Source organism: Camelina sativa, chromosome 16 (assembly GCF_030686135.1).
Source record: "Camelina sativa cultivar CO46 ecotype springtype chromosome 16, ASM3068613v1".
Classification (NCBI taxonomy): Eukaryota; Viridiplantae; Streptophyta; class Magnoliopsida; order Brassicales; family Brassicaceae; genus Camelina; species Camelina sativa.
This window is the reverse complement of record NC_141895.1, coordinates 25,404,476-25,430,305: the sequence shown is the minus strand read 5'-3', so window position 1 is coordinate 25,430,305 and position 25,830 is coordinate 25,404,476. Positions and strand designations below refer to the sequence as shown.

The following is a 25,830-nucleotide window of genomic DNA, read 5'->3' as shown; positions in this document are numbered from 1 at the left end:
GAGAGCTTTGAAGCAAGTACTACAAAATAGCTTGGGACATGTGAGATCATGGTTGCTTAAGTGATCATCCTCGAGGGACCCGAAGGACGACAAAATAGTTGTGGTCTTAAGACTCTTTGACTTTAAATGGAGAATCGGAGTCAAGTGCCTCACCATCGTGAGGTGCAAATGCAGAAGCCATGCCTTGACAGAGATTCGGTAGGTAGCAGATAGGATGGTGGTGATGATGGTGCTGAAGTTTGGTTGTCTAGCTCCGTCAGATGAGAACCTTGGTGAACCGGGCGAGAGACCAAAAGGGGATGCAGGTGGGTCCTCTCTCCGACCAAAGACCAAAGGGAATGATAATGAATAGTAAGCGGAAGGCATGTGCTTTTGGGATGTTGGTATTGCAGGCCGGATGTGGTTACTGGGGATGGAACTGCAAGAAGGTTGCTTTGCTTTGTCGAATGAGCATCTTGGGATACAGGGCAAAAAACCATGAAGCTGCACACCTTTATAAGCAGACCAAAGCAAGGAGATGGAGGTTTGTGGTGCATCTAAATTCAGGATTCGCCAAAAATAAGTGCAAGGCCGTAACATAGCAGGTGAACCCTCTCTGCCATAGAAATGGTGATCAAGAATATCACACAAGGTTAGTAACCGGTGAGACACTGACATATAAAAAATAGACCTGATTTTTGGACAAGAGGATTGTTGCAGGGTAATGGGGTTAGAAACATTCACCGATGACGCTAAGAACAGGTGCAAAAGATAAGTGTAAAGTCGTAACATAACAGGTGGATCCTCTCTGCCATGGAAATGGTGATCAAGGATTCCACACAAGTTTTGTAGTCGGCTAGACACGGGCAAAAGGATGGCAGCCCTGAGCTTCAGAATCGGGAAAGATTGCTGACGGTTGATAGGGTGTTGTTGATAGCTGGAACCGCTAGGTAGCATAGGAATATAAGTGATTTGGTTCTTCCAGTTAGCTAGCAATGTCACTGATTGAGCAAAGACCAAGGATCTAACATACACTTTGTTTCTACCGAACCATCTAGGTAAGTGGATTCTCAGATGCAGTCTTCGAACATCGAGTTTAACCAAAGAACCTAGATAAAGTTTACCAGATAACATAAGGGTAGGTAGAGAAAACCTGGGATTTTGGAAGTTAGGTGAGACCATTTGAGATACTAGCAAGCCGAGTTCAGATGCAGGACCCATCCGCAGAGAGAATGGACGTTAATTCGTGCAGCGGCTAACCGGAGAAAGTGAAAGATTCTGCATCTCCGGTGGGCGTAGACCTGGATCATATGGTGACAAAACATTGAGACGGGAGTCCAATAACGGAGATAACTCGCATATCTGAAAGATTCCTCGCCAAACATCGACTCTGGTGCCGTTGGTGGAGAGGAGACTTCATGGGCGAAGCCCAATCCGGATCGAGGAAGTGGGGAGCACAAAGACATTGGTACCGTCGATGGTAAGGCTGGGCGAGAATAGTTGAGAGTGGGGTTCGCCGGACTTCGCACCCATTTACAGGGGAACAAGATCAAACCTTCGTCTGGATCTGGGATATTAGTTTGATAGGGAATCAAAAGAGGGAAATAAAAGGGGAAAAAAGATTGAGAAGAGTAACTAAGAGAGTAGAGGAAGCAATAAAGGATCGGAGAGGTTGAGAGACCCCGACGCCGGCGAGCCGGAGCTGTGCCGGCGTCGGAGGAAGATGTTAATAGCGGCTTCTCGATAGTCGTGTCTGGGAGAGAAATAATTAGGGCGAACTGGATATGATAAAAGTGATAGATAAATAAAAGAAGTTAGTAATACATTTTTTGAAGATTATTTTTTTCTTTAAAAACATGTAATTTTACTTTGAAAAAGAGAATTGAATTAATTAATTTTTAGTAGGATGTTTGGTTACATGCATAGTAGAGAAATATTTGTGAGATTTGTTTGGATATAAAGATAAGTTTTAAAATCTTAATGATTTTTTAATCTTAATATCAATGGCACATGATATAATATTTTACAAATTTAATCTTATTTATTAAAATGTAATTCCCTTTTATTATTAGTAGGATAACTAACTTTCCATTAATCAAAATTAGTAGAAAAATGCAAAATATAATGCAATTTCCAAAATTACTTATTTTGTAAGGGTATAATGATGGTATATCAAAAAATTTCATAAATTTTACTGACAATGTAAAATAACCTTTATATTAAAAATTCTGATATACCATTTTGATCATTTTGTTTGATAGAGGGAGATAGAAAAAATGGACAATTCCAACCTTTATATATTATTAATATATATGCATGGTTACAAATGTCTTCGCTTTAAATAATGCAATTTTCATTTGCAAAAGACGATTGATTAAATGTTCCTGACGATGACATTTTTGTTAGTGACGATGACAACTAAAGGTGATGTTGACAACGTGATATATAGCAAACACGTGATTTCTCATGTATGTGATCACGGTCTTTTATGTACAAACCTTCGTTTCTCTCTATTAGTTTCATACTCCAATAATGACTTAAACATTGAAAAATATTTGCATTTAATTATGTAAAACATGTAAAAATGACACTTTTTATGAAACATATTTAATGAATATACGTTTATTTGCTCCCAAATTTCTGTTTAATTTTCAAGTCACTCAAACATTTTTCCACATCGCATTAGGAGTGTATGTGTTCTCTCAAATCAAGACTTTTATAGGAACAAAACGATGACAAGAATGATTGACAACCCTATATTGTGATGAGATGCCGATAACCCAAAAAAGTTACTACAAGATAAGAAGAACCAAAGAAAATACAGTAGGAAAATCGAGTTATGATGTTTCTGTAAACAAATCGAGCATGTTTTAATTGCATATGTTATTATGTTAATGCGTGATAACCTGCAAAATTTGAGTAATTGAGTTTCTTACATATAGGTAGTGATGTTATACGAAAGTAGATTTTAACATAGCTGTGATTCGAGTTTTAGGACTTTGCTAATCGGTTTCTATCTCTATATTCTCTAAATAAACAATAAATAAACTTTGCAACAAATTCTATTTGTATTTACTTTCATGTTTTATTTACTACTTTATTTTATAGTTTTCAGGCCTTCTCAAACCAATCCAATATATTTTGTTTGTAAGTTTGTTATATTCGTATAGGTTTGTTGTGCAACCTATCATTCTTCAGTAGATTCGGCTCCTAAGTACTATAACGTACTAGGTTAAAACTCTCACCACATCAAGTTTTAACTTTTAACTAATAGAAAGTTAGATCTACAAAGAAATATATGGCTGAGTAAAGTGATATAAAAGATACTAGTGATGATAGGCTTCATGCGACATGATCTCCGATCTCAAACCATAAAATGATTTGTGGTGTGTTGAATGGTTTGGGAAAAGAGTATGGTCTAAAGGATCCAAAAGTCCCGGTATATAACTACTCAACTCGTAAAAGATTTTATCATTATAGCAAATGTACTCTATAACCAAAACATTGACTTCTCAATCTACTTGTCTAATCTGTGGAAAAGTAAGCCATGTGGCTTTGAAATGTCACAAAGGTTTTGACAACACTTACTAAGGAGTAGATCTCTTCCAAATGCCAATAGTTGCAATGAGACGTTTACCTTGAGCCCTCAAATATATGAAAACATTTGAAATATTTATGTACAAGGCAGCTCATAATGTTTTTCGTCTTAAATGTATGTAAAAGTTATTCAACCAAAAAACTATTTTACATTAACTGCATCCCTTTATTAAAAACTTGAAAAGGAAAGATATATACTAATCAGGAGTCCTCTAAACCCGGGAACCAAACCATAAACATAATTTGTCTTCTAATTTGAGTGTCGAGAGTGTTGATTAGGTTTTGATAAAGACAGGAGCTATGCATGCTACAGTACGCCAAATAGTATGTATGGAAGATGACAGCTCATAAAGTTACTAGTCAATAACAGATTTGATCCTCTTGGAACGCTCACTATAAGATGTTAATGACACATGTCCTTAGTATGGTTTTAGAGTTTTGGATTCTTGTGTGTATATAAATATTGAGATTTATGTAATAGAAAATAATAAGAAATTAGATATTTATCCGCGGTGGACGGAAAGACTATTTTTTTTTCAAAAAGCAAATTGTAATTTGTACAATAAATTAAATATATATGTAAGTTATTAATATTTTTAAATTTACTACCTATGTATAGTCCATAAATATATAGATAACTGTTTTTATGTTTACTTTTTTATATTATAGGAAAGATATCAAACCATTGATTTTAAGTGTATACAATCCATAAATATAATGTTTTGTTATTTTTTAGTCTACAATATAAAAGTTATTGAATTTAAATTATTGAATCTAATAAATATAGAAATTATTTAAAATTCGTTATTAATAAATTTTTTTCGAAAATTCATAATAAGATATGAGGAATATTTAATTTTTAAATTAATGTAAAAAAGTTACAGTAAAACAGAAAAATGATATCGATTTTAAAATCTTTTTAGAGATATTATTTTTTTAAAAAATATCTCGTAAATAAGTTGTTTTTAAAAATAGTGGAGTTAGAGATTTTAAAGAGAGTATTAATATCTTCAAAATTTCTTAATTTTAGGAAATATCAGTTGTACAAAATCTTGTTTTTAATTTTTATTTAATATTATAAATTAAAATTATTTAATATCAATGATATTCCCTATAAATAATATTAAATGTTAAGATTTATTTCATAAGTGTTTCCAAAAATATATATGTAGATGGAAATATCATCTTTTAGCTTTTCCATTTTAAGCTTCAATCCACCTTCCATCAATTCATCATATTTCACATATATAGAAGATGGGCTAAGGGTTATAGTTGACAAGTGTCACATAATCATGCTAGCTTCACCTATTTAAGAAGTCTATCTTGAGCCAATACGCATTGCTATATAGTACAAACGTGATACATGTGATCACGGCTTTCTCGAAATTATATTAAAGAAGAAAAGTGAAAGTGTCATTCTGATCTTAAATCAAGCTATAGTTGACCTTTGAGACCATGATTATGAGTATATGAGATCGGAAACCAAGAAACAACAAAATCGTAATATGCTTAATTTACTACTAAATCGATGCTATTTTATTTTATTTAAAATTTCGTAATTATTTTAGTATGTATCCCAAATTTGGGGGGAGTATAACCTTTTCCAAGAATTGGTTTTTAGATCAATCGTGCGGCAATTACTAGTACTATTTTGTCACGTTCCTCCCATTCATGAATGAATTCATGGTTTATTAATTTTTATGCATGTGACTCCTTTTACTACACTATATGATTACTAAATAATTACTGATGATATGTTTTCATGTAGAGATAAGAAATCCAAAAATACAACATTTAGAAAGTATTTTATTCGTTACTACTATTTAAATATAAATATATAAAAATATAACTTTATTTTTATGTTCCGTAAGAAAGTTCCACCTACAACAAGATCTCAGATAAAATCAGTTATGGGCATTTCTAAGGAGGGTGGTATAGGCTCTTATTCGGGTAATTCTGAAAGTCTTCAGGGTTCGAAGACGAAGGTGTTTAGCTATGTGAAGGATCGGATGGATGACCGAGTTAATGGTTGGTCTGCGAAGTACTTATCGGAAGGGGGTAAGGAAATCATGATAAAATCGGTAGCGCTGACACTACCTTCTCATGTTATATCATGTTACAAATTGCCACAGGAGCTGACATCTAAACTAACGAGTGCTATTTCTACCTTTTGGTGGAAGTCTAACGATAAGGCTCGTGGTATGCATTGGGTTGCTTGGGATAAATTATGTAAAGATAAGTTAGAAGGGGGTTTAGGTTTCCGTGCTCTAGAACAATTTAATGATGCCATGCTGGCTAAACAGTTTTGGCGGCTGATTCATTATCCGAACTCCTTGATGGCTCGGGTAATGAGAGGTCGTTATTTTAGGAATAAACACCCCCTGTTGGCAAAAAAAACCAAATAATCCTTTCTTTGCATGGAGGAGCATTTACTCTACCAAGGATCTGGTGGGGCAAAGAGCGAGATGGGCGGTGGGTTCTGGTTGCTCTATCTCCGTTTGGTGGGACCCGTGGTTACCGGATGTCCGGCTTAGACCAGCTAATGGTCGGGGAAGCCAGTGGCTTCCGAGTTTAATGGTTAATCACTTAATTAATCCAATCACGAAAGATTGGCATTTACCCATATTAGAGGAGCTTTTTGACCCGGTAAATACTATAAACCGGATCGATTAGTATGGCATTTCACCAAATCGGGGAAGTATTCGGTGATATCGGGCTATCGGTTGGCCCGAGATTTGATGACGACAGCTGAATACAGGCCTTCGTGTATGGCTCTTCGGGCCCAATCGTGGAAACTTCAGGTTCCCCCGAAGGTCCAACACTTCTTTTGGCAGGTTGCCTCTGGTACCCTTCCTGTGATGGAACGGTTAGTGCACCGAGGGGTTCACTATGACATTATCTGCAAACGGTGTGTTTCCGCGGCAGAGTCTATAAATCACACATTTTTCGAGTGTCCTCGTTTGCGAAGTGTTTTGGAATTGGCTCAAGTCTCTTTAATTCCGGATGGGTTTCTCTATGCTTCAATCTATGCGAATTTGGATTTTATTTTCGGGCGGGCTTCGTCCCAATCGGGAGTTTCGGATATATCTTTCCGTCTTCCTTGGATTCTTTGGTCAATTTGGAAAGATAGAAATAGGAAAGTTTTCCAGGGAACAGAGGGCGAACTGAGTGATATTCTGAACCAGGCGAATAATGACAGGCTACTGTGGGAGGAGGCCAAATCCTTATCGAGGAATCATCGGCATCTTCCACCCCCCCTAGAGGTGAGGGAGCCCTCTCTACGCTGTCAGGTTGATGGTTCCTGGAAAGGTTTGGATCCTTTCCAAGGTATGGGTTGGTGGTTTTGTAATGGTGAGGACTCGACGCTTCTTCTGGGAGCACGAAGTCTTCGACGTGGCCCGTCCCCATTACATGCGGAGTTACAAGCTCTGATGTGGGCGATGGAATCGTTGCGGGTGGCTGGGTTGATTCAAACCTTTGAGACGGATTGTGCAGAATTGATAGCGATGGTGCAGCTGCCCGAGGATTGGCCGGCCTTCTCAAATTTGTTGGACGAATTCTCCTTGCTCCGATCCTCCTTCCCCTCTTTCACTCTGACTAGGATCGCACGTGATTTCAACGTTAGAGCAGATTGTCTTGTCCAGTCTTCAAGATCTTTAGTTGTTGAGACTTCTTTTGTAAACTTTTTTCATCGTGTTTGGGCAACTAATCGTGAAGTGATCTTTTAATTTATTTAATGTTTGGTTGAAAAAATAAAAATAAATAAAGATAATATTGTGAATTACATGGATGAAGATAATATTGTAATATATCATAAATCAATTATGGTAACACAATACATATATCATAATTAATTTGGGCATTCGTTTTTAAGTTTTAAATATAAATGATAAATAGTTTTAGATAGTGCTGTATTGTCTGATAACCACATTACAGTTTTTTTTTCTCTTTCATCGTTAATACAGTATATCTATCTTTGGATTCTTTTACGTCTTATATTCTTCTGCTCATTTACTATAATACTACCAATCACACTTAACATTTACACGCTTATTCATTGTTTGTTTTTGAAATTTTTATCAAGTTAAAGTATGTTTTTAGTTATTTTTTTTTGTTTTGGGAAAAATAGAGATAATTTTGTTGCAAACGACCGTATGAAGATGTAGGAATATCTTTACAACTATAAAAAAATCTTATAAAATAAGTTACACAAAAAATAATTGCATTTTGATGATACCAATAGTTAATCATACGAATTACCTATTTGATTGCTACGCTAACTTCTACTTTACATTTATTTTTATAACCTTTCTACACTAACTTTCATCGTAATATATGGCCAATTTTATTTTAGTTAAACTTGTAGTAGACACTTCTTTTAATTAAATTAGCTTGAATCAACAAACTCAAACAAAGTTTCGATCACATATTTAACATATACGATATACATTATTAATCCCAAAAAATAGACATTAATCAATTTAGTTTCAACCACTGAAGGACGTGAACCTCGCCTAGAAAATTCATCAAACACGTGGTAGTACACGTGTGAAAAACCCCTAGAAGAAAACGACACCAAATTCACGAAAACATTGGCACCGTTTGTACAGTCAGTAACTAAAAGCTTCAAAGAAGATCCTAAACCAGGGCGAGTCTGAGGTTCCGTACAAGATCCTTAAGTACACTCACCGAAAAATCTTTATCCATTTGCCAAATCAAAATAAGAAGATCAGTTCAACTAAAATATATCAATGTTATATTGCAACTTATCCAGTTTTAGTATTCCATATATATAGTTATATTAAAAATGATTTTACCTGTGCAAGGACAGTGATGTCGAGAGTGGAGTCTCCAAATGGTAACACGATACTATTTTCGATGCGCAGTTGAAGATTTTCGATTGTGTTTAGTATGTTAATCATACGTCCTTTGCTTTTCTCGCAATGGATCCGGATGAGAACGTCGTTTTGGGATACTTTTGCTTCGATTTCTGGCAACGCTTGATCGAATTGATTATGATATGAAGGAGAAGATGATAGGTTAGGCTCATCGTCGTATAGTACTTTAGATTTCTTCACAAGAATAATAGATTCCATTTCTCTTGTTGCTTCTTTCTCTTCCTTGAGCTTTCTTAATTGTTCTTGAAGTTGTTTCATACGTGAGATCGCGTCATCAAGAACCGTTACCTTGTCTGCCTAAAAACACAACAAGAGAGTTCCGTATTCTCAAAACCAATTGATAATAATTAAACTAAATTGTTTTTACTATGCATCATTCTTCACTGTGAACTATACCTAGTAAACATAAAACATACAAAACTTATAGATAGTTAACGATTTAAAATATTTGCATACCTTCTTAAGACCGGGAAGAAGAGCTGAGAGAGCAATGAACTTTTCAGAAAGCTTCTCACGGCGCTTTCTCTCGGCTAGAACATGTTCTTTAGCAAGAACCGGAGATCTTGTGCCATGAGAACATGTTTTTCTCTTGGTACCACGGCCAACCAATTGGTCCATAATGATCTCTTCCACAGCTGGTGAAGAAGAAACATTACTAGAGAAATCGAAAGAAATCACTCGTGGGTTGTTGTTGATCTTCATCATAGGCTTCACCGCAGACTTCGGCTTCTGTCCAAGGAACTCAAGATGCATTTGATGATCAAAATGTGATGAACGATGAGCTTGCTTTGAATCCATACCCGCTTCGTTAGCTGAGAGATTGTTTTCTTCATAGATATTAAAGTCGAAATCAATGTTTTCGAGTGAGAAATCGGCTAATCTGAAGTCTTCTTCCATATCCAATTATTAAGTAATAAACGATAAAGAAATAACAAGATATTATCCTGATTAAGACAAGATTAAAAGACAAATCGAGAAATGTATTTTGTTTTGAGAAAAGTGGGTTATGAATAGAAAGTGTTTTCAGGTGTTCTCTTTATATATTGACAACGAGACGCGGCTTAGTTTTTGATTTTCTTTTTTCTCCACCCCTATAATTACGTTGACCAGATTGTTTATATGCATAAAAACGTGACGTTTATATGAATTAAAGTATAATAACTCTGATCGAAATCAGAAGTCTTCTTATTATTTTTCTATGATGATCGTACCATTTTGTTGGCTTCTAGAGAGGTTTGAGATTCCAATGTTTTTGCCTCAGTCAACAGATATAGAAAAAAAGGCATTTAAAAAAAACTCTATATTCATTCGAACTTAAATTAGATCTTATCTTCATAAATATGAACACATGCATAACACAACGTACAGTCCATGATGTGGTTATTTTTTTCTTGTAGGATGCTCCTGACAATGCATAATTAAATCTACAAGTTCATTTAAGAGGGGTGTCCTATGAACCGAATCGAATGAATCAAGTCTAATCGAACATCAACTAAATGTTACAAAATATTATGGATCTGATGTACAGTGTGAATACACGTTGGAGTAAAAGAAATTGTTATTATGGAGTCCACTTATTTTTTGACACTAACACCACGTACTGTCCATGATGTAACTTTTTTTCTTGTAATTATGCATTTTCAGGTGTCATAAGCTTCTTTTAAATCGTAACAATGGAGAATTCTCTTATTTTTCTTTCACTTAGATTTCACGTCAAACTAATGTTAAAGCAAATAATTCAGCACGTACGGTAAAATATGTATCGACTCGCTATTGAAATTATATGTAAACAATGTATTTCAATATACAAGACTAGGTTCTTAACTCTGTTAAATGGGGTTGCTTTTCTCCGACGGTTTCATCAATCAACCAATTATTGTTTGCTTTTCGTATTATCTTTTAGAAAGAATGAAAAAAGCTTTTCTACGTACCAAAAGTCCTAATCACATTTATTGTGTAAAATCAACGACTAACAACAATACGTGTTATGGGCAGAAAAAAGAAGAAGAAAAAAAAAGTAAGAGAAGAGAGACAAAGAGACTAAGCACGTGCTTTTCGTGTTGAGACATGGAGAGTTGGAGACCTTATTCCCCACTCGGAAACATCAAGGACCAAGAAAAAGTCCCTAAAGTCTCATCCGGTCATCCGATCCCCCTCTAGTCCCATCTAACAACCTCATTAGTTTTTAATTCTTAACTTAATTGTTGTTTATAAATAAATTACCCACTCTATAACATATACTATAAACAATGATGTATAAGAAAAATTGATATATATATATTTTACATTTTTTCATCATTTGTTATTCATTTTGTTCTTTTAACTCATTGTTTTGCATTCTTTTTAGTTTTTTTTGCATAATATACATATCTAGGTAGTCTTTGCATTGGTCTTGCATACATCTTGCATATTGGAGTTATTTCAGGTGTTTAGGAGATGTCCAGACTGTTGAAACTAAATGGAGGTTGAGACATGCGGCTCGATCAAGCATGCTCGGAATGAATGTCATGTGACTCGACCGACATCCGACTTGGACGTGCTCCCAGGAAGAAGCACCAGCATCCCACTTGATCCATCATGCCTGGAATGGATGTCATCAACACTCTCGGAACCGTCGTTCGAGCCAACACCATCGCCGTTCGAGTCGCCGTTCGAGCCACCGGTAGAGAGATTTAGCTTTTGACGTCTTCATCAAAGCTGTATAGAATTAAGTCATCTTTCCAATGCCGTTTGTTTCAAGCCAATCGGAGGTGTGGTTCAAGAGTTATCATCGTTTTAGTGGATACATATACACCCAGCTCGAGTCGCACCACCTCCACTCGACCCAGCTTGAGTCGTATGACCTCGACTCGATCCGTTCCACTCGACCGCACCCCAGGGAGAGACGACACGCGACTCGACCGCACATGTTTGGTTTCACACGCTTTAAGAGATTCCCGAACCGACGCTCTATCTTGTCGTTTTAAGTTTTAGGGTTTTCCATATTGGACGACTATAAATATGTTTTGTTAAGTCTTGGCTGGACATCTCATCTCATCTTTTATCTCATTTTCGTTTTGTTCTTAAGGTTCTACCTAGCCACCTAAAACGTTTTGAGACTTTGTATCCAGATATCTTTTAATCCGTTTAGTTTTTGCATTTGATTTCTTCTACAAAATTGTTCATCTCATTCTTGTCTATCTTATTATGCTTTGTTCAATGTTTTCTGGATTTGTGTCTTGGGTGATGATTTCCGGATCTGAGTAGTGCTAGAGTTCTTGGGGATAGGATAGACTAGGTAGAGGATCTTAGTATGTAGAGTGTTTAAGCTCTGATTTTTATGATTCCCTTCTCAACTAGTGTTAGAAATGCTAGTTTCTCTCTGATCAATTGGAACTAGGTTCGAGACATTTCCACACCCAAAAGGTGTCTGATGAAATGTCTGACCAACTAGTGCCAGAGACTTACGTTCCTAGCCTAAGAGATTAGTTGTCTAGGATGTTTGTTGACATGAACGAACTTGTTTGTCATGCCTGCTCAACCATGTTTCTCTAGCGAGAGCTGGGTATGGAAGTGGTTGAGTATGAGTAGCTTTTGCCAAGAGATTGGATAAGCTAAGTTGTGATGTTCGTTGTTTAGGGATAGATCGCTTGTGGCATGTTAAACACTCTGTAGACTAGGATACTCCACCGAAATCAATTACTCCCATCCTTAGGACTTCTTTCTTTCTGATTTTTATTACATCCTGAAACTGTTTCTGTTCTCGCTATTTTGTCATGCTTAGACAAATTTTCTATTTTCATTCATTTTCGCTTCCTGTCATACATTCTCGTTTCTAGTCCTAGAACACATTTCCGTTTTGCATTCTGATCATTCTAGGATTGTTAGACAAAAACACTCTCTTTGAATTGGCTTGACTTGTGAAATCTTGATTGCATCTTGAGTGACTAGCAACATCCCATTTGGATTGACACCTTAAGTACTACAACACATAAGGTTAATTGAACCTACTAGGAGACACAAAAATCCTAGTATCAATTTGGCGTCGTTGCCATTTGGGATTTACTTTGCTACATTTAAGATTTCAAGTTTTGCAAGATTAAGTTCTGTTACATTTGTCATTCTGAGTACTGACTTGTTTTGGTTGTCTACTCGTTTGTTTTGCATCACAGGAACTTGTTGATTGCAACCTTGCATGCACACCAGATCAAGAGGACATCAGAATCTCTTTCCGCCTATCGACGACATCAATAGGTTACAAAGACCACGACAAGTTCGTCATCTCATTGATCATCCCGCACCAGTCACTATGGAACAACCGAATGGACCAAATCCGGGACCGCGAAACATTGGTGCTGGGGATGCACCAAACACTCATACTCAGTGTGCTGGAATCGTCCCTCCCGCCGTGCAGAACAACAATTTTGAAATCAAGAGTGGTCTGATCTCCATGATTCAAGGAAACAAGTTTCACGGGTTGCCTATGGAGGATCCACTCGACCACTTGGATGAGTTCGACCGTCTGTGCAGTCTCACCAAGATCAACGGCGTGAGTGAGGATGATTACAAGTTGCGCCTCTTTCCATTCTCCCTGGGAGACAAAGCTCATCAATGGGAAAAAACCTTCCCAAGGGATCAATCACCACCTGGGATGGTTGCAAGAAAGCATTCTTGGCCAAGTTCTTCTCCAACACCAGAACAGCACGTCTCAGGAATGAGATTTCTACCTTCACTCAGAAGAGCTCAGAATCATTCTGTGAAGCCTAGGAGCGTTTCAAGGGTTACCACAGCCAGTGTCCACACCATGGTTTCAGCAACGAGTCACTGTTGAGCACTCTCTACCGTGGTGTACTACCAAAGATCCATATGCTGCTTGACACTGCTTCTAACGGTAATTTCTTAAACAAAGACGTTGATGAATGATGGCAACTGGATGAGAATCTCGCCCAGTCTGACGACAACTACAATAAGGATTATGACCGCACAGTTCACGGCGACGCTGGGTCTAAGGAGAAGTACAAAAAAAACCTCAAGAACATCAATGAGAAGTTAGACCGTATCTTACTAAGTCAGCAGAGAAGCGTCTACTACGTATCCGAAGATGACCCTTTGCCATAATTGGATTTGCCAGTTATTTCAAATCAGTTGTTTTTCTCAACTGATATTGAAAATGCATGAACATATATATCTGGACTCAATTATTTTGTAATTATATAAATCAATGGTGAATATGGAACCGAGGGATATGTTGCAGAAGAAGTTATGATGCCATGTGGATGTCGACATCGATAAAATAATTTAAAACAATTTGTGTATGTTAATTGTCGCACACTGTTTTGTGACTAGAACTGTTTCAAAACTCAATATGGTCCCAATAAAGACCCGAGACTTATAAATGACCCTAACTCCCTAACAAACTGGTTGTATTTAGTCTTAACTGCGGTAAGAAAAGGCCGATTCAGGTTTATATGGTGTTGCATGCACAAACACTCCGGCCCAAAATTGTAGAATAAACCTGCAACGGTTTTGGACCATGGCCACTTAAATACAAATCGTTTCATGAATGGACTTATATGAACATGATAACATAGTACGACATAACATATTATGATACATGGGTTGACCAGTTAACTTGATCTTGATTTAATGTTAATTAGTTTACGTGTACGCTCGTTAAATTTAGTTTTAACAAAAATTTACATTACTAAAAATTTGGGTTACATCTTCCTTTTGTTCTCACTCTCATTTAACACTTTTCATTTCTCCTATACAACGGAATTTAATACTATATCACTATGCACAAACTTCGTCTTATTAAGTGTACCCCAGCAATCAGTCAACCACAATGCTCTCCATGTTCTACTCTAAATTCTTGAAACCTTAATCATTAGATCCGTTAGATTTACGATTGATTCTACCATTGCAAACTTTATAAATTGGTCTATCTAGGGAGATGTCAAATTTATTTTTCAATTAAACATTTTTTTTATATATGTTTTAATGTTGAACCACTAGAATTGCTTAAATATATTGTACGGCCGTAGCAAATCCATGCTTTTTCTGCTTGGCCTTATGGCCGGTTCTACCCACAAACATTAATATGCAAAGTTCCTCGTATAATATTATATACATTTTACAAACTCGATGGCCGGTGTATGTAAAAACGTATTATAAGAAGTTTAATTTCACCAAGGATTACCACTTAAACCGCAATATAATAAACGGTCTTTGAAAAGTCGTCCCAACGTTGGAATTTATTTTGCATCAATCGTCTAATAATTAATTATCTATTTGTTTGGAAGCTTCTAAACTGTGGAATAATATGTGGCATATGCCATTATATGTTAATGTGTGGACATGTCTATCGGCTTGATGTATTTGATAATCAAAGATTTGATACGTACCTCTTGAAATGAAGTCATAACAGTTATCTTTTAAAAGGGTCAAGAGGTATATAAAAATGGAGATTTTGTAAGAAAATTTTGGATACGAAATCTAGATAATATAAATTAAGTTTTTTTTTTCTATGATATAAAGTGAGACAAATAATGTTTATCGATGGTTACAGACCTTACGGTTGGTGGTGCGGTGTGGACGGGATATGCCGCCGAAATTATCATAAACCAAGCTGACCTATCTCTTTACTCTCACACTCTCTTTTCATTAGGTATTACGTATGTAGTTATCATCATTAATACGCTATTTCCTACCATTGTATTATTGTCGTCCTAATCAAAACTCTGATAAGGGGCCTTCAATTTTGTCTTCTTCCCTCGAAATAATTCCCATAGGTGGGGGAAGTGGGAACTAACCATTTATATATTATTAAAATTTTACATTTTAGGTATGAAAATTGTTAATGAATTCAATATACTTTTAGTTTTTTATATTGTTTTTTTTAAGAGGAGACAAGAAAACAGAATTCTTAAAGGACATACGTACTTATTATATTTTATATCTCGTCAAATATTTTCCGTCAAACCCCAAACTCAAGTTATATAATTTTTTCATACCAATTGTAAATTGTAGTACAATCATTACTCTTCTTATCTAGCTAATACTATTATCACCATATTCTTCTTTGTCTCTTCTTCTTCTTGACATGACTTGAACTCATAAGGTGAAGTACGCCCTCAAACGAAATGAGCAAGTTCCGGCATTTGAATAATTACATCAAAAAAGAAGAGAAATTTTTGTGATATGATCAAGTAACCTTCCTCTTACCAGTATTCAGGACAGTTATATGGTCCAGAAAGGGAACCTTAAGGTGACCTTAGTTAAAGCATTTTGGTTGGACTTTTGGACCCGACGAAGACAAACCCAAACTCCGTATAGAAATTTTTTGATTTTCTCATTTGTTTGACCTCCTTGAAATGGTTTCCAATAAAATAGGAAAAACCCCACGTTTTCAAATCAATTTAATAACCCATATATATATGCTATTGTCTTTACTCGCCTGTTTTTAAGGAATTTCCCACTTAGCTATTACTTTTGCAGCTTTGCTTATCACTTTTTTTCCTTAAGATGTGAATTAAATCATGTGGAGTTGAAAACTGAAAGTACTTATAAAGTTGAGGTCTAGTTGATTTAAATGAGGTTTATTATGGTTCTAGTTTTTTCTTGATCCAATTGCTAAACTTTCAAGAAAGCTAGATATATGTATAATATGTACATTCTGACTTTTCGTTCAAAAAAAATGTACATTCTGACAATGTGTGAATTTCTCATATTTAAAACTAATATGAAAAATTGCATTAAAAATGTTTAGAAAAAGGTAATTAGTATAAGTGAAAAACATAAATTGCAAAGAAAAAACCATATTGATGAAATATGTACAATATAAAATGTGTGTCAAACTCAAAAATGTCTGTTTTAGACATAACTCTTAAAATGTGGCATATCAATATGACTTACATGGCCTACAAAACTAACATTATATTTGATATATTATGTTCTCATTCTAACTATATAATATATCAAATATGAATTATGAATTACTGGTTGTAGCTTGTAGGCCATGCATGTACGTAGCCTTAATTATATAAAGATGGTTAATTTGGGTGGGTTTGAAAGGCAAACGTTACCGTAAATTACTAAACCATTTTACAGCAAAATGTCGTAATGACAGAAAATAACAAAAAACTGATCAAATCTATTACGAAACATACCGTACGTTTATTAAACTAACGAAATGCTTTACATCGCAGGGGAAATATAATCCAACAACTGCGAAAAAAAATCGCACCGAATGAAACCAGAGAGTATTTAAGAGGTACTAAACATTGATGGTATGCATCTTAAAGCACACACTTAAACACAAGAACAAGGATCTTTTAATGACTTAAAGAATCTCTCTATACAGAAAATTTATTTACTATAAAACCATTTTCATGGAAAAACCGATTTTGGATTCTTCGGTGACGGTCAGAGAAATTGATGATTAATGTGAACATGTATGTAACTTGAAACCAGTTACGTGAGCTTTGATAAGCCACAACTCAAGTTCTTCACAACATCCTCGATTTTCATATCGAAATTGCTATTCTTCTGCAAGATAATAAACATAACATAATTAGATTTTTAATTTCGAGTAATAGATATATCTAAGTCGAAAGTCATAGTAATTCTAAAACATGCTTCCGGTCTTCTACCATAATAAAGTCAGCTCGTATTAAGATACTATGAAACTTAAACGCCCTACTCTAGTTTGTATGAGAATATATTTACCTGAGCAATTATAGAGATGTCAAAAGTGGGTCCAAAGGGTAAGACATTGCTGTTGGTGATAAGCAAACCAAGCTTCTCAATCTCCCCCATAATCTTGATCAGATTACCCTTTTGCTTCTCGCATAGAATCTTAATAAGAACGTCTTTTCCCGAAACCCTAACTTCTATCTCTGGAAGATTCGAGCTCGAGCAACCACGATTTCCATCTGAGGAAGATGATGATGATTGATGATTTTCATCTAAAACCAGCTGAGACTTCTTTACAAGAACCATTGATTCCATTGTTCTTTCCTGCTTTTGTTCCTCATACTCTTTCACTTTCTCTTGGAGGTACTTAATATGCTTTATTGCATCTCCCAACACTGAAGCCTTGTCCATCTATAAACACATACATGCACATGTCAATATATAGCATGTAACCATTATATAGACGATTTTTAGAATTATTTTTAGTTTCACAAAGTCAGTATACGGATCAAGTAATTTAGTCTCATAACCGAGAGATCCCAAGTCAAAACTCAAATAAACTTTTCATAAAATTTGGTTTCTTGCCTCGCAAAATAAGATGATTTAAGAAAAGACTATTATCATTTGATAAACTAATTTGAGCCTCGTTATAAAACTAGAAGAAGAAAAGGATATTTCTTTATATATATGTACCTTCTTTAGGCCAGGAACTAGGGCGGAAAGAGCTACAAATCTTTGAGTAAGCTTCTCTCTACGTTTCCTCTCTGCGAGGATGTGATCTTGAGCATTTGATTGGCTACGAGTCAAGGTTTGAGCTCTTTTTGTCCCTCTTATTATCAGCTTGGATTTCCTTTGGTCTTGTAATTCAATTTCTTCTTCCTTGGGACTAAATATTAAGTTTGGGGAGTTGTGATCCATAACCTTCAAACCAGTCTTTTCGAAAGAAAGAATCCTGGAAGAGGGCTGATGCTTTGAAGGAGGAGTATTAATGGAAGAAGGAAAAGGATGTATCTTTGGTGATATGTGAGTGGTCTTGAGGATCTTTGAAGGTATCTCTTCGACCAAATCATTATTACAAGAAGCATCAAAGTTAAAACAGGTGGTGGTATCATCAAGAGATGAGAAAGACTGTGGAACATCTCCAGCGAGTGAATTCATGTGGTATTGGTGGATGATACTATACTCTTCTATATCCTATATAGGAAAAGCAAATTGATAGGGAAAGGAACATGATATATGCGTACAAAAAAAATATATGAGGAAGTAAAAGGCACATATATATAAAATTGTATGTATGTTTGTATAGAAATATACCAATTCGGAGGTCCATCTGGTAGAGAATACCTTCTTCGTTGTGGCCATGATTGCTTCTTAATCAAAAATCTGAACATTGGTAATCATATAAAGAAACTATTAACCAAGAAGATGAAACTATGGAAACCATAGTATTTCTTGAATTCCAAAACTTTAAAACAAAAACCAAGAAATTGAAGAAACTTGAACAGTCAAATGTTGAAGCTTACCTTCTAGAGAGAGAGAGAGAGAGAGAGAGTTTGGGCTTTGGACTCGGGTAATGGCTAAACAAGTCATTTTATATATACATACAAATATACACTCTGGAGTTTATGTGTACGTGTGAAAGGCAACCAAATTCAATTAGATATTGTTTAGTGATATTATTTATTAATTATATATATTAAAAATAGATTGATACTGATAATACTGATCTCAAAGATCTTGATGCCAAATGTGTATCTATTACTAAATTGTATGGTATTATTAAGATCAAAATACAAGATATACATATATTGAATAAATTTGGCTAATTTTAGATTTAAGAAATATTATAACATTCATGATTAACACAAACAGGGGCTAATGTGAACTGAGAAAAAGTGGTCAATGTTGCAATGACGCATAACGATTTGAGAATTGTACTTTAAATAAAATTAATTAATATTCAATCAGTAAATTATTTACATTTATGTCATCCAAACTAATACGATGCGCATATATTAATGGTACCAATATAATATATAAATACGTCTAAACCTAACTTCCCAAATACACAACTTGGGTAAATATATTTCAAGAGGTAACCAATTTTTATCAAACAAGAGACCAAATTTCTTTTTGTAATATTAATTCCTTAAATTAAAATTTTAATCAACTACAGTACTTTATAATTAATCCATCTCCCATTATGATACGATAATATTCTCTTTTTAATTAGAATATTATTAATATGTGTGTAGGGTTGAGAAAAGATTACGAAATCTTCAAGATGACTTAAAAATAGCATCTTCTTAGTCTTCCAAATATATTGCCAACAAGAATGTATCAAACAAATAAATTCTTGATTCATTTTGAAAGAACGATCGCTAACTAGTAAATAATTATCAGAAATAAACAAAGAATTTGCACTCATCCACAATATATGGTGGGTTCAATTATTGTTTCATATACATAGAAAATATATATTTCCGTTCATTACCTTTTTCTATGTTGTTCAACGTTAAGTATGGAACCAACTTAAGATCTTCCGTTGATTTTATTCTATTTTATATTGTATTGGACTATAAATTGGTTATGCCATTGGTACAGCATTTGCAATGAGTTATACACACTGAAACTAATTGTTAGATTATACTCTTTGCTTTGCAAAATGTAAATAGTCACCTAGAGAGAGACACATCTGACTCATTTTGAGGGTCTAGAGTCTTGTGCAACCGCGGTATTCTAGGTTAAGAAAAAAAAACACATAAATAATATTTTTGATAAAAATAAAAAGCACGTGGGTTAATGTAATAAATAATATTTTTTGATAAAAATGACAGGGAAGAGGACAGTTAATCTTTCTTCTATATATTACCTTGCCCCATGATAGAAGCATCTTGAAATCATTCATTATCTATATAATATATGCACATGATTAGGGTGAATTTTTCCATTGTTCAAGATCAAAAATCTCTATTATGAAAATAGTTTGATAGATCCGTATCTCCGGTGTAACGTGAGAAGAAAAAATGATTGTAATTCGTAATTCTCATATAATTTTTATAGAAAGTAACATGTACGTTGTGTTACTCTTTTATTAATGGCTATTGGTGCATGATTAATATTATTAACATATAGTTGGTTTGTTAATAGAAAACACTATTATCTTGGTTCGAATATAATTTTGCACATGATAAATAATATATATTTATTAAAAAAAAATACATATATACCATTCAAGAGTTAGGATTGGATCCAACGGAAAAAAATGTGGAAAGAAAAAACTAAGCAATTATAAAATCTTTCGGATAATGCGAAATTTTTAGTTGTCACGTTTTTAATAAAAGGGATAACAAAAGTTGATCCAAAAAAACTCAAAATTTTCTAGTTTACCACAAAAAGTGAAAATCAAGCGTTTAGTTTTAAATACAGATCATTAGATAAATATTTTCTAGATTCGGAAATCTATTTCTTTAAAGGTGTCAATAATTCTTTGTTATGGCCTATGGGAGTAATTTGTAAAGGTCAAACACTAAAATTGGCAACGAAAAAGAACAAATAGCAGTAGACAAAGATATTCTTATTATAAGCTTCTTTCATTTGTTACGTTTTAAGGGAATATGATTAGTTTATCATCAGTATTATGCAACTCTCTTTGCTTGTCACTATGTGTTGGTTGATAGATTTTAGACCAAGATGCCCTATTATCGCTGGATTTACTTTGGATTTGATCGTACTGTTTCATCATAATTCTCAGCTCTTGACCTAACTTATGTCAAATTAGTCTCGATAATTTGATACTTTAAGAACAAGAAAAGAAGATACGGGGATGGACTATGTTTAATAACTCAGATTCTCGATTAGTGTTTTTAGAAGATAACGTATTCTAAAGAGGAACAAGATTAAAAAAAACTTTAAAAGTGTTAATTGATTCTTACATTTTGATGGATTTGAAATCTAAACATAAGCATGTGTTCTTCAATTATTGATTTGGAAAATTTCTAAAACTTTATGTATGATTGCTTTAATAAATCATGAGGGATTTCTATCTCTATCTCGCCATGATTAAGCTTATTTATCTTTCCGTTCCCAATATCAGTAATCCATCTCGAGAAAGCTTCATGTTGTTGTGCATCACAACTCTTACCATCATTTCTTGGGAACCTCTTGTTCTTTGTAAACTCCAAACCTTACAGAGTTTTTCGAAAGATACAACAAATAAAGTGTTGCCAGATCTGTTTTTTTTCTACCATCTTAATTTATCACTAGTATAGACAAAATTTAACACTTTCCATTATTTCTTATTTTACATTCTTTATTGTATTATCACTTAGAACATTCACATTTATTTAGTAAACAAAGTATAACTTAAATAATTAAATTTGTGCAACAACATAACAAGATTTTCGCAAAAGTGACTTTATTCAGAGATACGTTTAAAGAGTACAAAGAAGAACTCATAATAAGAGAAGTCAAAGCAGAGGTAGATGAGTTAACTTCTCTTGTTGGCTGCTAAGGTGCTCCCACCGAAAACAAACTTAAAAAGCCTGCGGGTCTGTTCTGTTCCCGCTTGCTTATTTTTATTTTTAATTAGCCTCAAACAAACCAACAGATATCTTTTTTTTTTTTCCTTGCACTATAATTTGCTCGCGAGTTTGCTTTGATTAATGCCTTGAAATATTATTAAACAAAAGATTATCGGATATTAAGAAGAACAAAGACTCGATCATTCAGGCACAAAGATTGTTGTGTTGTGAATGTTGTGTTAAGGCATCGATATGTTGAAACCATGAGCAACAGTGAAGTTCCTTTAAGTCCACTTTGAAGGAGGTTTTCAGTTGGATTATTTATGGGTGTGTTCTTTGCGACTTAAATTACTTGAGCTGGTGGTTATTAGGTTATTTATCGGTGGAAGAGACTTCAACTGTTGGAGCTTCATCATGAGCATTCCATTTCAAATGACGTGATAGGAATAAGATGCTTATGATAATAATATACTCAAAATGTGCTACCATGCTTGCACAGCGTCTTGTTATGAGAATGATACAAATTTTATACAGTCCCAAATTCTCAATGTATGTACTTTGATCAGTCTAAGATAACGTATAATTTTTTTGTGGTATTGCACGATTTGTCTGTGAAGTGTCCTTTAATTTTAGGCAAAATCGTCATTATATCACAAAAATATATATTAAATAATTAGTAGGCATGTCAATTAGAGTACATAAGATCAAAATTACCCAATTTAGTGTAAACAAAAAAAAAAAAAAAAAGAGGGAGAGTGTTGGTTAATAAAAAGAGTAAGTAAAGTAAATTTTGAAAAGTAAATGACGAATATGGAAGGAACCACAACCGAGTCAACCACGATCCCTCCCTGGCTCCTTCCACCCACGTACCATACTAGTCTGGTTTCTCTATGTTTACTGCGTTAATGGCTTCCATTTCTTTTTTATCGCAACGTTTTTATTATTAATTTCCTCAAATCAATTTTTATTCGCTCGCTCTATCTATCATTAATTTACCCAAATTTCATCTGATTCGAATTCGATCATAAAACTTTTTGAGAGATTGAGATATATATATATATATATATAGAGAGAGAGAGAGAGAGAGCTCTCCTTCTTCCTCTCCAAATTCACCCAATTCGATTTTATCATCTTCATCTCCTCGGCCATTTTCGATCGGTGACGGGAGATCTTTCGCCGGTAAAATCTCATCTCCCTCCTCTATTTTTTGCCTTTATAATCTGATTAAGTTCTAGTTAATCGCGTTTCTGTATATTTGATCATCGTCGTTGTAGAAGAAATCGATTTGATTCGATTGTGATGAAACAGTTTCCTATTAGTTTTTGCATGCTTGGTTGATTGTTCGTTAATATTGTGAGAGATTTTGATTAAAAATAGTGATGATGATGTTTTCTGTTGTTAAATTCTCTCAGGTTTATGATTTTTTGGGGGTTTCTATGGGTGTGATGGAGAACAGTATGGTGAATACGGAGACGACATCAAAGGTTGTTAAAGTGACTATGAGCAGCAATGTTGGTGATGCTTTTGTTGATAAAAGAGTTGTTTTTCAGAATGGTGTTTCTGCTGGTGGTTGTGGTTTCAGGAATGATCGTATAACCGGGCTTAAGTTTAAGCGTCGGAAGGTTTGTGCTGTTAGGGATTTCCCACCTGGTTGTGGTACTGGTCGGATGGTGTTTATACCCAAAACAGCTGAAGATGTTAAAGCTGCTGAAGATGTTATAAAGGTTGAGACTTCTGTTAAAGCCGAGGAGGAAGGTTTGGTGGGGCAGAGAGATGATGGGAAGAGTTGTGGTGAGTTTCCATCTGGAGATGTGGATTTGGTGGAAAACGGGAGTGATGTCATTATGGCTGAGCATGTTGAGGTTCAGTCTCTGAGCATTTGTATGCCAGATGGGGATTCTGTTGGTGGGGAGAGTTCAAATAGTGAACAGACTGTGAAGGTTGCGGGTTCCATGGGAAAGAAGAACTCGGTTCTTGAGAGTTCTGGTTCTGATGTTAGTAGCAGCGGAACAGAAAACATGACGAGGGATATTGTTGTTTATGCAGATGAAGAATGTTTGGGAAGAGATGATTTGGCACAGACTGAGCCGTTGGAAATTGAGTTGTCGTCAGATGTAGCAGTTCCAAAACCAAGTCTTGATTCGCGTAGAAAAAAGGCAAAGAAAGGGGTTGCATTTCATTCAGCCTTGAAGCTTACCAGAAAGATCAAGAAAGATTATGGTGAAGGATCTAGGATGAAGAAGGATTTCTATTCGCGCCAGAGGGTAGGTCGAGATGTAGAGGATTCTCCTGACCATCGAATACCTCGACAGTCTTGGATGCTAAATGTCGGGATTCCTCCTTCTCGTCCCAGTGGTTCAAGCAGCGGTGGTGATAATAGTAGCCGGGAAAAAGTCAAGGAAACTCTACGTCTTTTCTATGGAGCTTGTAGAAAACTTTTGCAGGAGGAAGAAGCAAAGCCTGAGAAAGATCGGATAAAAAGGTTTAGAGTAGATTTCGTGGCTTCAAAGATTCTGAAAAGCAAAGGCAAGTATCTCAACGTGGGTGTTCATGTTTTGGGACCTGTGCCTGGGATTGAGGTTGGTGATGAGTTCCAATATAGAATGGAGCTGAACATTCTCGGTATGCATAAACCGAGTCAAGGTGGTATTGATTATATGAAACACGGTGACGACATAGTTGCTACTAGTATTGTAGCCTCTGGAGGGTACGACGACTCTCTGGATAACTCAGATATCTTGATCTACACTGGTCAAGGCGGGAATGTGATGCAAGCAAAGAAAAGTGGACAGGAATATAAACCGCCCAAAGACCAAAAGCTTGTACAGGGGAACCTCGCATTGAAAAACAGCTCAATCAAGCAGACCCCTGTACGTGTCATAAGGGGCAACCAAAAGGCAGCTTTAGAATCATCAGGTGGTGATAAGAAAGGTGCACATTATGTTTATGACGGATTATATCTTGTGGAAGAGTATTGGCGAGAACTCGGATCTCACGGGAAGTTTGTCTTCAAGTTTAAGCTTAGGCGCATGCCTGGACAGCCTGAGCTTTCATGGAAAGTGGTGAAGAACTCAAAGAATCTGAAATACCGGGAAGGTCTGTGCAAACTTGACATCTCAGAAGGGAAAGAGCGACTACCCATTAGCGCTGTGAATGAAATAGACGACGAGAAACCGCCTATGTTCACCTACATAGTGAAACTGATTTACCCGGATTGGTGCAGACCAGTTCCTCCAAAGTCATGTAGTTGCATCGGTGGCTGCACGGACGACGCCAAAAACTGCAATTGTGTGGACAAGAACGGAGGAGAGATTCCATACAACCACGATGGAGCCATTGTTGGTGCAAAGCCTTTAATCTATGAGTGTGGCCCTCGCTGTAAATGCCCTGCTTCTTCCTACCTTAGAGTCACACAGCATGGTATCAGGTTCCCGCTTGAGATTTTCAAAACTAAGTCAAGAGGCTGGGGAGTGAGGTCGCTTAAGTCAATCCCTTCGGGTAGCTTCATATGTGAATACGTAGGTGAGCTTCTGGAGGATAGTGAAGCAGAAAGGAGAACCGGAAACGATGAGTATCTCTTTGATATTGGTAACAGATACGAAAATACCTTAGCGGAAGGGATGTCAGAGCTTATGCCGGGGGCACAGGCAGGCCCAGCCGAGGGAGAAGATGAGGAGGCAAGCGGATTCACCATTGATGCAGCAACAAAGGGGAATATTGGGAGATTCATAAACCACAGCTGCTCGCCAAATCTGTACGCACAAAACGTATTGTATGATCATGCTGACAAGAGAATGCCTCACGTGATGTTCTTCGCAATGGACAACATACCTCCGCTTCAAGAACTGACTTACCACTACAACTATGCGATCGACCAGGTACGCGACTCTATGGGTAATATCAAGACGAAAGCTTGCTACTGTGGTTCTGCCGTATGTACCCATAGGCTCTATTGATGGATGGATTTGCCTTCAACTTTTTATCCCTGCTTTGTTCAGATTCTTCTAGTTTTATGTTTGGTTTTCTCAAACATTTTTCCCATTTTAATATTCAGTTTCTTCTTGTGGTTTTATGTTGACTAATCACAGTTGACGTTACATTTTTAGTCGTAATTAAAGCTTGAATTTGTCAACAACCAAGTCTCTCTTTGATATCAAATA

The 25,830-nt window shown here is 35.5% G+C and overlaps 3 protein-coding genes, 1 non-coding gene and 1 pseudogene across 7 annotated transcripts; 2 read left to right on the top strand and 3 right to left on the bottom strand.

Annotated features, from left to right (window-relative positions):
* The first annotated feature begins 6,314 nt into the window (after positions 1-6,314).
* On the top strand, positions 6,315-7,304 carry LOC147925949 (uncharacterized). The gene has a single exon (XM_087492815.1). The coding sequence runs from the start codon at positions 6,315-6,317 to the stop codon at positions 7,302-7,304; it is 990 nt and encodes a 329-aa protein (XP_087348941.1).
* A 648-nt stretch (positions 7,305-7,952) lies between these two features.
* On the bottom strand, positions 7,953-9,459 carry LOC104751914 (transcription factor bHLH19-like; annotated as a pseudogene). The gene is made up of 2 exons (XR_015585363.1): positions 8,931-9,459; positions 7,953-8,771 (listed from the first exon to the last, which is right to left on the bottom strand). The product of XR_015585363.1 is annotated as a transcription factor bHLH19-like (transcript).
* Positions 9,460-13,157: 3,698 nt separating this feature from the next.
* LOC147925948 (small nucleolar RNA R71) lies at positions 13,158-13,264 on the bottom strand. The gene has a single exon (XR_015585511.1). It is a non-coding gene; the product is annotated as a small nucleolar RNA R71 (small nucleolar RNA).
* Positions 13,265-16,913: 3,649 nt separating this feature from the next.
* Positions 16,914-18,509, bottom strand: LOC104751913 (transcription factor bHLH18). 2 transcript variants are annotated; one of them, XM_087493450.1, is made up of 4 exons: positions 18,462-18,509; positions 17,841-18,341; positions 17,181-17,558; positions 16,914-17,000 (listed from the first exon to the last, which is right to left on the bottom strand). In XM_087493450.1, exons 1-4 carry the CDS (start codon positions 18,507-18,509, stop codon positions 16,926-16,928), a joined length of 1,002 nt encoding a protein of 333 aa, XP_087349576.1. In that variant the 3' UTR covers positions 16,914-16,925. The 2 variants fall into 2 exon arrangements, with proteins under 2 accessions (XP_087349576.1, XP_087349577.1); XM_087493451.1 differs by having other exon boundaries at positions 16,914-16,997.
* Positions 18,510-22,370: 3,861 nt separating this feature from the next.
* Positions 22,371-25,805, top strand: LOC104751910 (histone-lysine N-methyltransferase, H3 lysine-9 specific SUVH6). 2 transcript variants are annotated; one of them, XM_010473966.3, is made up of 3 exons: positions 22,397-22,849; positions 23,083-23,154; positions 23,253-25,805. In XM_010473966.3, the coding sequence occupies exon 3, from the start codon at positions 23,338-23,340 to the stop codon at positions 25,624-25,626; it is 2,289 nt and encodes a 762-aa protein (XP_010472268.2). In that variant the 5' UTR covers positions 22,397-22,849; positions 23,083-23,154; positions 23,253-23,337; the 3' UTR covers positions 25,627-25,805. The 2 variants fall into 2 exon arrangements, with proteins under 2 accessions (XP_010472269.2, XP_010472268.2); XM_010473967.3 differs by having other exon boundaries at positions 22,371-22,849; positions 23,083-25,805.
* The last annotated feature ends 25 nt before the right edge of the window (positions 25,806-25,830 follow it).